The 11,490-nt window shown below is 39.6% G+C and overlaps 1 protein-coding gene across 1 annotated transcript; it reads left to right on the forward strand.

Moving 5' to 3' along the window:
* The first annotated feature begins 3,778 nt into the window (after positions 1-3,778).
* UBTFL1 (upstream binding transcription factor like 1) lies at positions 3,779-7,531 on the forward strand. The gene is given in 5 exon segments (XM_021926413.2): positions 3,779-5,283; positions 5,285-5,639; positions 5,642-5,688; positions 5,690-5,881; positions 5,883-7,531. Coding segments are annotated over 5 exon segments (1,191 nt in total). The 5' UTR covers positions 3,779-4,890; the 3' UTR covers positions 6,087-7,531.
* Positions 7,532-11,490: the final 3,959 nt, after the last annotated feature.

Here is an 11,490-nt window from a genome sequence, read left to right on the forward strand (position 1 = left end):
ATTATTTATAGAGTCATTTGGAATTTGCTAGACTGTGGAAATCTCAAAGAATAGCATCTGTTATCCAGAAAGCCCAGAGGACAGGGAACTCCTGAATCAAACGCATGAATTTTCCTGCAAGCACTTTTCAGACCAGTTATAGAATATTCAGGTGAGTATCTCCTTTAATTTTGGTTCTTTGTTTATACAAATTGTGAACTTCTGGAGGGACAGTCCTAGATATTATACAGTTTTATCTATAGCATGATATCTAGAATTTAATTGGAAACCTTTATTGTAAAATATGAAAAGTTCTATGCTTGTTCGTGTAATTTTGTATAGTGCATGCAGCGCCAAGATCGCCTGTAAGTTTCAAAGTGCTCAAAGGCACTTTTTTATTTTCCTAATATTCCATTGAAGTTTTTATTTATGTAATAGTATTTTTCATTTACAAAATCTATTTTCTTGTTTGAATGTTCTTTTCAAAGCCTCTTGTTATTTTTTGATATATATAATGAATATATATAGTCTGATATATTTATATTCTATTTTATGGAATATTACATGTATGACTTTGTGAAGGTTATAAATTTTTATTTTTTTCATTTTTTATTTTTTATGTCACAAAAATTTTAAAAAATTAAGAATTCATATAGCTTCACTAAAGTCACAGGAGTCCATACATTATGTTTAAGATCAAAACTTACCCTCAAATGGTTCAAGGATAAAAGGATGTCTTAAACTTCTAAGTATTTCATAAGTGATGATGACAAAAAGTAAAAAGTAAACAAATAAAAGATGTATTCTAACACAGAAAAGGGGGCAATCACATACAATCGACACGGTTCATTTTTTTGAGACAGGATCTCACTGTTGCCTAGTCTGAAGTGCCCTGATGCACTCAAGGCTCACTGAAGTCTTGACTTCCTGTGCTCAAGCCGTCCCTCTCACCTCAGCCTCCAGAGTAGCTGGGACTACGGGCACTACAAGTGTGGGCCTGGTTAAATTTTTGTTTTTCTAGAGATGGGGTCTCCCTAGTGCCTTGTGGGCTGGTCTTAAACTCCTGAGTCACAATTTTCCTGCTTCAGCCACCAAAGTGTTGAAATTACAGGCGTGAGCCACTGTGCCTGGCCCTATATAAATTCTTAGTTTTCCCAATTTCTTTCTTTCTGTCTTTTTTTAAGAGATGGGGGTTTCTCACTTGTTGCCCAGGCTTATCTTGAACTCCTGAGTTCAAGTGATCCTCCCAGCTTAGGCTCCTAAAGTGCTGGGATTACAGGAATGAGCCTCCACGCCTGGTCACAGTCCACAATTTCATCATGGAAGTAATGGAACAGCAAGCATAAAATGACCTCATAGAGCTTTAAGGAGAAAAATACGATATTAATAATAAGTGTAAAACATTTGCATATTAGTTTCCCGGAACTGCTGTTGTAGGGGTGGCCTGCCCCTCCACACCTGTGAGTCTATCTTGTCAGGCACAGAGACTGAGAAAGAAGACAGAGACAAAGTATAGAGAAACAAATAAAAACAGACCTGCAGAGACCAGCATACCAGTGACCCAAAATGGCACCGGGTCTCTGAGTTCCCTCCGGGTTTTACTGATTATTACTATCTCAGCAAGAGGAATGCGGTAGAGAGCAGGGTGAGAATAGGGAGAAGGTCAGGAAGAAAAACATGGGAGCCGGGCACCGGTGGCCACAATTAAGTTCAAGGGAGGTACCATGCCTGGATGTACATCGTGAGTTGTGATGAGTTTCTTCCACTGTTACATTCCCAGTGAGTAAAGAATAACAAAAGCAACATTGCTGCCAACATGTTCCTCGGGCTTCTGCCATGTAAGTGCTATTCTCCCACCAGAACTGAACAAATGGCACCGGTTTATGCCTAAGGGCGCCTCGCTCCCAGGGACAGGCAGGAGACAGTGGCCTCCTCCATCTCAACTACAAGGAGGCTTCTCCTCTTTACTAATTCACTTCAGCACAGACACTTTACGGGTGTCGGCTGGGGTACGCCCAGTCTTTCTTGATCCCAGGAGGCCATATTTCAGACTATCACATGGGGAGAAACCTTGGACAATACCTGGCTTTCCAAGGCAGAGGTCCCCATGCTTTCAAGAGTGTGCATTGTACCCTGGTGAGGACTACAGAGAATGCATGCATGACTTCTACCAAGCATGCTACTGCTCAGAAACATTTTGTTAAGAGCGCATCCTGCACAGCCCTAGATCCCTTCAACCTTGATTCCATGCAACACATGTTTCTGTAAGCACAAGGTTGGGGCAAAGTGGCTGGGGCAAAGTTACAAATTAACAACATCTCAGCAAAGCAATTGTTTAAGGTACAGACGTCTTGGAATTTCTTATGTTCCTTTCTTTTCTACTGTGACAACAGTGTAGTCTGATCTCCTTTCTTTCCCTGCTACAGCCACACAAACTATCGAGGTAAACAATAATTTGTTTCTTTTCACATTCTGAGCACTAAAATTTAAAATCAACATGTTGACAGAGTTGGTTCCCACTGGGGATTCTGAGGGGAAATCCAGCCGCTCCCTGTCTGCTAGCTTCCGGTGGCTGATGGGAACCTTTAGCTTTCATTGGCTTGTGCATGCTTCCCAGCCCTGAGCTCTGTCTCTGCCTCTGTCTCCACATGTATGTCTAGAAGGCCCAAGACATTCCTTTTGGTTTCTATAGTGACAGCTTCAGTCATTGGACTTTAGGGCCCCAATCTCCTTCTTAAACTTAAATCCAGACTAATCTCATTGGGAGATTATCGAGGTAATTACATCTGCAAAGATCCTATTTTCCAAAGGTCATATTCACAGGTTTCAGGGGTTAGGACTTAGACATATATTTTAGGGGGCCACTCTTTAACTTGCACTTTAAAATGGCTCATAAAGAGCTTCTCATTACAAAACAAAAACATAACCAGATGACACTGCTGTAGACGCATCATCCTAACCTTTACAAATTAAGTATATACTTTTTCCTAAATTCAGATTCTGAATATTCCACATCTCTTTTCTATCAAATAATTTATGTGATTCTAATTCCTTTTCTGGAGTTAGAATACATCTTATATTTATTTATCTATTGATTTTTTATACTCATCACTTACAATATGTGTGGAAATTTGACATCTTTTAATCCCTGAACCAATTCAGAGTATGTTTTGATGTTACAACACAAAGTATGAAATCAAATACTTTTCAAGTTTTTTTTACTTTCCTTTGTAAATGTTACTTTTCTCTTAATTACTCTCCTGTTATATTATTTTTTTTTTTAGGATATTGATGAAATGACTTTTTTTTCTGATTTTTGAGATTAAAAATTCAATAACTTTCAAGTTTACCCTCTTAAGTTTTTCACAGTTTAATTTTTTTTGTAAATTTTAATTTTTATTTATATTTTCATTTATTATGGAACAATTTTCCAAAAGTCTTTTTCACATAATAAATTTGATATATGAGTTATTATTTATTTTATCTTCTACCTCAACTATGGACTTGAATTACTATCCAATATTTATAAACATTTTAATCTATGTATTGAGGCATTTGTGTTTTGAGGCATGCGACATTATAACTAACATTCTTCATACTTCTAGTGAATTCTTAATGTCATTCAAAGGCTACATCCTTCTATACACTACTGAGAATTAAAAATAGTTCTCAAAAATATTCTCACATACACAGAAACTCATTCTCAGAATTTCAACCTCCACTGTCATCTTAATTAACTCTGTTCTCTTTCCCTTCTAATGCGATTTTCCTCGGCGTCCCAGCATGTTCCACTCTCTTTATGCAAAATTCCTCTATTTAAGAACTGGTTTAATTTCATGTTGTATGTAGTTGTACACAATTTTACTTAAGTGAGGCTTAGTCTTAGAATAGAAGATTATCCTAAAAAGACTAGTGAAAGAGATATGAGAATTTGGAGAATTTGTTGGGAAACCATGTCCCAGAGGAATTATATGTCCCAGAGGAATTTACTTTTTAGGTTGAAAATTAAAAAAGCAGTAGTCATCAACTCTGCCATGTTTTCAAGCTCTATAATGGAAAATGCCAGGTATTTTGCAGGCACTTTCTGAAGGAAGCTGAATTTTCAATGAGGCTTAAAGATGATGAACAGTTAACAAAATAAAATTGAAATGTTTTATAATTTTCATTAAATCCTTGACATTTAAAAGGAGAAGCAGTATGGTTCACAAGAAACCATGCATTCCCATGCATGGATCCTGAAGAATCTATAATTCAGTCTCATCACAGGTTCACATTCCCTCATAAAATGGTAACAGCTGGACGCATGTCTGGAGGAGCTCTTGGGCTTGTCCTATTGTATCTTCAACTTCTCATCTGTACCTTTAGCTATGGATATTTGGGCTGTGCTTAGAAAATGGCCATACTCAGGGCACTGTAGAATGAACAGTCTTTCCCGTTTAGGCATTTCTCCTTCCACTTTAACTTTTGATCTGTCTTCAGGGCATTTCTGTTATATTAAGCTTCTTAAGTGAGTGGTCTGGTGTTTGTCTTATGCAACTCAATTTAAGAGTGGTTCACCTGAGATCTGGCAGAAAGCAGGCTGGGGTGGGGTGTGGAGATATTGAATATTGTGCATGCAGCATACTAAAGGCAAATACGGACTTTAATTCAGAAATGGGCAATGTTTTATTGATATTGTTAAGAGTAAATTAATTACACAAGGGACATATGGCAAATAGGGTGTAATTTCTTTCATTAATCCCAATGAAGCAGAGTAACTTTCCTTTCTTTCTCCTCAGAAAATAAATACAAAATCACACATACTGCAGGACTTCCAGAAAGAAATAATCCACTGACTCTTAAAAGTAAAGAACTCTGTGCTTGCTCTGCTGTCTACATAACCGATCTTAGAAGTAATCCAAAGACATCAAAATGGCTTTGCCTAGAAGCCAAGGCCATTGGTCAAACAAAGACATCTTGAGGTTACTGGAATGCATCGAGAATAATCTCCCATCTGATGGCAAATCTGCATCGCTCAGGCCTAATCAGTCACACATGGACTGGAGAAAAGTAGCTTTCAAAAACTTTTCTGGTGAAATGTGCAGGCTCAAATGGTTAGAGATTTCTTTAAGGTGCCAGAAATTCTAAGTAATCCTTTGAAAGAATTAGGTCCCAAGCTAAGTGAAATGTGTTAAAATTACAAACAAAAGTCGAAAAGTCAGGAACCATCCAGACTTTCCAAAGAGGCCCCTTACTGCTTATATCCGCTTCTTCAAGGAGAATTGGCCCCGGTACTCCCAAATGTACCCTGGGATGAGAAGCCACGGAACTGACCAAAATCCTGTCAAAGAAGTACAAGGAACTCCCAGAGCAGATGAAACAGAAATATATTCAGGATTTCCAGAAGGAAAAGCAAGAATTTGAGGAAAAACTTGCTCGATTTAGGGAAGAACACCCTGATTTAGTCCAGAAGGCCAAGAAATCTGATGTCTCCAAGAGGATTCAAACCAAAGTGCAAAAGAAGGTTCAGAAAAATCTGGAAGAAGTGAGGTCTCTTCCAAAAACGGATCAATTTCTCAAGAAGGTAAAATTTCATGGAGAACCTCAGAAACCCCCCATGAATGGATACCACAAATTTCACCAAGATTCCTGGTCAAGTAAGGAGCTGCAACATTTGTCCCTGGGGAGCGCATGGTAGAGATTGGTAGACGCTGGCAGCGCCTGCCGCAGGAGCCAGAAGGATCATTACAAGAGCCAGGCTGAGGAGCTGCAGAAGCAATACAAGGTGAAATTGGATCTCTGGCTTAAGACTTTGTCACCTGAAAATTATGCTGCATACAAAGAATCTAATTCCATGCTAAGGGTGTGCAAGACATACCAAGACAGCTCGAACCTGCTGAGACAAATAGATCCTCTCAGTCCTCATCATGGGCATGGGTCTGGTAAGCATGGGGTTTGGGGAGGGGCAGGGGCTCCAGGCTGCAGGAACAGATTCATCACAGACTACTTGGGTAAACTGTCATGTCTCCTTGGAACCAGAAGAGAACAGGAAGAAAGATGGAGAAGAGGAAGAAAGCAGTGACTCTTCAGACTGCAGCAGTGGAGAAGAAATGGAAGTTGATGTCTGAGGGCAGTGGTTCTAGTGCAGCTTCCTCAGATGACTTCTAACTGGGACTCCACCTGACTCAGACTCCACCTGACTCAGACTCCAGGGTCAGGCAGAGTTTCTCAACAAAAGCCCATTCATGCCATCCATGTCAAAGAAAAGGGACTCTCCTTCTGCCTCTTTTTACTTCTTTTTTTTTTCTTTTCTTCCTTCCCCACCTCCTCCCCTATACAAAGTAGTGTGGACAGGTTGGAAAGAAGCAACTTGGTGCAGCACTGTCTTGCACCAGGATTACAAACCTGGGAGGGACTCTTTGGGGAGAATAAATATAAGTTTGAGCCAATACTACCCTTATCCTTAAAAAACAGACAAATATCATCCCTTTCCCAAAGAATTTTTGCAATTAAATCTTCTGGAATGAAGCAATGGTTATGTGTAGGGTACACATCGTATTAGAATGAATATTTCTGAAGCAAGAAGCTTTGCTTTACTCATTTTTGTCCTGCTACAGGTAGTAAGAAGGCACCCATGAGCCTGGGACCCTGACCTTCCCTGTGGAAATGTTTTTCAGGACTCCTGCACTTAATCTAGGGTTGGGGATATTTGATGAAAGGTGGGGTGAGTGTCTTAAGAAAATTGTTATACTCTTGATATCTCTCTCCTCCACTCCCTGAAGGAAGGAGTTGGCCATTCCCATGCCTGGGAGTAGGCAGCAATATTTCTATATGTATGTCTGACTCTTAGCTTTCATTGAGACTTTTCTTTTTCATTTCCAAAAGAAATATGAAAACACAAAATAAAAACTTACCTATTTCATCTGAATGGGCTCCTCCACAGAATCCTGATGACGCTGGGTGCAGCTTCTCTAAGTGCTCTCTGCATTTTTTCTTGAAGCTCCAAATATTTCCTGCTGCTTCAGGTGCAAGTGAATCTCCCCTGCAGCACTCAGGATTGATGGAAAGATGCACAGAAAGACACATAGAGATAAATACACTATTCTGTTTCACTATCTGCTCTATGAATTCATGCAACAATAAAACATTGTTTAAATTTTTTTTCATTTACTAATATGTTTGAAAACCAACCTAAGGTTAGTGCCTTCTCAGTATACCTTTATTCTCTTAAACATTTCTGTCTATTTTCATATTTTGTTCTCGTGAATATTAGCATCACAGTAGTCGTATACTTTTTATATGAAAACCATTGACTATCGAGTGTTTATTTTGTCCCTAGATAGCTTAGTAAATTTTTATTTATAAGTCTTTTCTAGGTAAATAAGTTTCAGAGAATAATGAAAATATTTACCATTTTATACCTCTAATTTCTGAATGTATTGAATTAAAATATCCAGGAGAATGTTAAGCAATGATAATAATATGTTCTTGGCTTGCTTCTGACTTTCAGTCTAATGGTTACAGAATTTAAAATCATGAAAATTACACCGATGTGTACATTTGAAATAAATTATAATAAAAATAAGAAAATTGCTATTTACTGTTATTATTTTGTTAACTTTATAATGTATATCAATTTATGACAAATTTATTTTATCATATATTTATGTAATTTTTCGTACTGTATTAGTCATCATCCTCCAGAGAAACAGTAGCACCAACACAGAGAAATAGAGTAACAAGAGATATAGAATATCATGTGAGACGCGGAAACCAAACACCGCATGTCACCATAGGTGGAACTGAACAATGGTGATCACGGACTCGGGAAGGGGAACATCACCGGGCCTACTGCGTGGGGAGGGGGGGAGGAGGAGGGGGGAGGGATTGCATTGGGAGTTAAGTACCTGATGTAAATGACGAAGTCGATGGGTGCTGATCGAGTTGATGGTGCAGCACCAACATGGCAAGTATACATATAACAAAGCTGCACGCGCATGTACCCTAGAACTTAAAAGTATAATAAAACTAAATAAAATAAAATAAAAATAAAAATAAAAATAAAAAAATACAGAGACCCAGACAGAGAGAGACAGATATCTCGTGGCTCACGCTTCCAGGCTGCAGTACGGTGGTGCTGAGACCTGGGCTCACTGCACATCCGCCTCCCAGATCTGCGGATTCTTCTGCCTCAGCCTCCTAAGAAGCTGGGATTGCAGGCACCCTCACTTTTCACCACACCCGGACACTTTTGTATTTTTAGTAAAGACAGGGCTTCTCACCATGTTGTCCAGGCTGGTCTCAACTCCCTGACCTCAAGTGATCCTCCCACCCAGAAAAACTCTTATTTTATTATGAAGAATTGGTTTATAAATTGTGGAGGCAAAAATACTATGATCTGTAATCTACAGCTGGTCACTTAGAAAGACAGAGGTGTAATTCAATCTGAGTCTGAAGGCCTGAGGACCGGAAACCAATGGTATAAACCTCAGTCTCCATGGTAGAGAAGATAAGATGAGATGCTAGCTTAAGCAGCAGGCGGTGTAGGAACAAAGGGTCAAACTCCTCTCTCATCAGCTCTTTTGTTCTATTCAGGAGCCACTGGGAGGGAAACCCACTACAGAGACCAATTCAAGCTGACAATATGCACCCCATCACACTTTCATTTTCTTACAGATTCTGGGGAATTTCTAGGCATTTTACCATTTTACGAATTCTAGATGGTATTGATGGGTACAATTTATTTAGAAAATATTTGCATATTATGTCCCTTGTTCGCTTCTTAACATCAAGTTCAGAAAATAACTTTAAAGATCTGATTCTTTCACTTCCAATTCAGAAGATACTGTAAGTCACATTTGTCACTAAGGGTAGTAAGGCCTGTAGCTCAGACCAGACGGCGAGACGCACAAACGCGTGCCAAATGCCTGCATCTGGAAACAATGCGCTCTTTAAATCCCATTCAACCCACCTACATGCAAACCTCCTCAAACCCAAGACAGATGCCAAGACCACCAAACCTGGAAGAAAAACTGAACAACAAAAACAAAATCAAGGAAAGTATCTGCAACAACACTGGAGTGACAATGTACCCTAAAAATCCCAAATATAAAAAAAAAAAGTCACAAGCAGACAAAATCATGGGTGCAGCAGCAATATCCATGAGGAATCAGAATCCTTTCAGGATGACGAGAGAGGGTGAACAGAACGATGTAGATTTGAGAACCCCAAATCAGCAACAAGACCACCAGAAGCTGTGCAAGGTACTGTGCCAGAGCTGCAGAAACTGAGCAGGGTGGGAGTTTGCACACATCAATAAGCAAGAGTCCAGGATAGACAAAAAGAGGCTGGGACCATATGGTTTCCATAGCTCTTTAAAAAATACAGCCCAAATTCTCCTTACAGGATCAAACTCCATACTGAGAAGAATATACTGGGAGTAAACTACATATTAAACAAGGCTGACACAATAGGATCAAAAAATGGGAAGGCCCCAGTAATAAGTGGAGACAGAAGCAGAACCAGGACAGAGCAAAAACTCAAGGGATTTTATTAACACCTTATGAAATCAAAAGGAGAGCTCTAGAATCATCAGGATGCTCGGAAAGGCGTTGACGATCTTTACCTTATAAAAAGTTCAAGTTCCATTCCATACAAATAGTGTCAATAGGGCATGCTTTCATTATTATTGTTCTTTGTTTCTTATCTAAGGAGAGTGCAGGGAGAGAAGAAAATGCCTTCCACAAATAGTGTACCTTGATATGACTGTTCACTAAGTAACATCTAGCATTCTAAAAGAACCTTAGTGCCAGGGCTACCGTGAGCCATGCTCTGTAGCTGCAACCTGAGAGAAGTGCCTCTAAGCAGTCCTCTCTGGCCCTCCAGCAGAATCTCGTAGCCCCACCTCACCGGATCCAGCCCATCACTGTGCCTGGCCACCTCAAGCTGTTCCTTATTAGTCAATTTCTGGAGTCCTGATCCTCCTCCTCCAAGTATCCTCTTGGTCCTCATGGGATCCCTCCAGGACTGCACCTAAAGCCTTTTCGCCTGTCCTTGCTCCATCACACCTCGTCCAGGAATGTATTATAAGCCTGGTATGGTGGCTCACACCTGTAATCCCAAGTAGCACTTCTGCGCCCTAGGCAGATGAATCACTTGAGGGCAGTTCAGACCAGCCTAGCCAACATGGTGAAACCCCCTCTAGCTCAAAAATACAAAAATTAGCAGAGTGTGTGTGGTGACACATGCCTGTACTCCCAGCTACTTAGGGGAGGCTGAGGCATGCGAATAGCTTGAACCTGGGAGGCAAAATCTAGTGAGTGAGATAGCAGCACTGCACCCAGCCTGAGCAACAGCACTTACCAGTGAGAAAACAAATGATAGGTAGAGATAGTGGTACATACTCCACTCATGCTAATCTATGTACTATGTATTTAGCTATATATAAATATATATACATAAGATATACATCAATATATATATTATATGTTGTTTAATTTGTAGTCATCACAGTGTCATATATAATACATTCTATATGTATTGCATATAGGAGAGAGAGATTCAAATTTATAGAATCCCTAATAACAAACAACAACAGTCACCCCATCTTCCACAATGGCTAATCATTTTACTGTGTGGATTTACCAGATGTGGGTACGCAGACCACAATGTGTCTCCAGCAAATTATCAGCAAATCTCAAGTGCCTTGGGTTTAGAAATGTTTCAACTGTCAGCTACACTGAAATGAGACATTAGAACATCCAATCAAAAGAGTTGACCTTAACTTATTCATTACGCTTCAGTGGGAAAAATTCTGGAGATTAAGGATGTTTGGGGTGGTCTTGCTCTGACAGAAGTGTAGGAACAGGGGATAGGTTTCTCCCTATTCCTCTTTGTGTTAGTAATGGCAGGAGATTTTGGTTACTGCTAATAGTACCTACATGACCTGGATAAAGCACGAGCACTAAATGTCTCGAGGGTAAGAGAGGGGCTGCAGGGACTGCAGGGAGGAGGAACTAAGGCTTTTTCAGAGAGTGTGCAGAGAGAAAGCAGTCGGCTTCTCTGTCCATCATGCACAGCTCCAGGATTAAAGAAAACTCTGCTTTCCCCCTGCACATTCTCTTGTATCTGTAAGAGAAAGTGGATAGGTTAAATTAGTGATCCGAAATGATTATTTTCCAGAAGGACAATTGAACCACTACCGAGATATATAAAAGCTGTTTTTCTCTGAGGCTACTCCAACACAGCCTCCATAAGGAGGCTAATCAGGAAAGTCCCAAGGAGGCGGGGGGTGGGGTTGGGTTAAATAAAACATCTTCTGTAATCCGTGTATTAATGGGCCAGGCTAGGAAAGAAAAACTGGTAAACATGAGTTGATAGAAGAAAAATAGGAGAGATGGTTTTATTTTATTTTATTTTAAAAAATAATTTTTTGAAACCAAGTTCATATGTGTTTTATGGAAGAAAGGACTAGAAATAATAGGAATAAAAAATGTGTGTTTAGCAAAGAAAGTTCATGGTCAGATAAAGAAT

The sequence above is a fragment of the Papio anubis genome, chromosome 12, assembly GCF_008728515.1.
Source record: "Papio anubis isolate 15944 chromosome 12, Panubis1.0, whole genome shotgun sequence".
In the NCBI taxonomy this organism is placed as follows: Eukaryota; Metazoa; Chordata; class Mammalia; order Primates; family Cercopithecidae; genus Papio; species Papio anubis.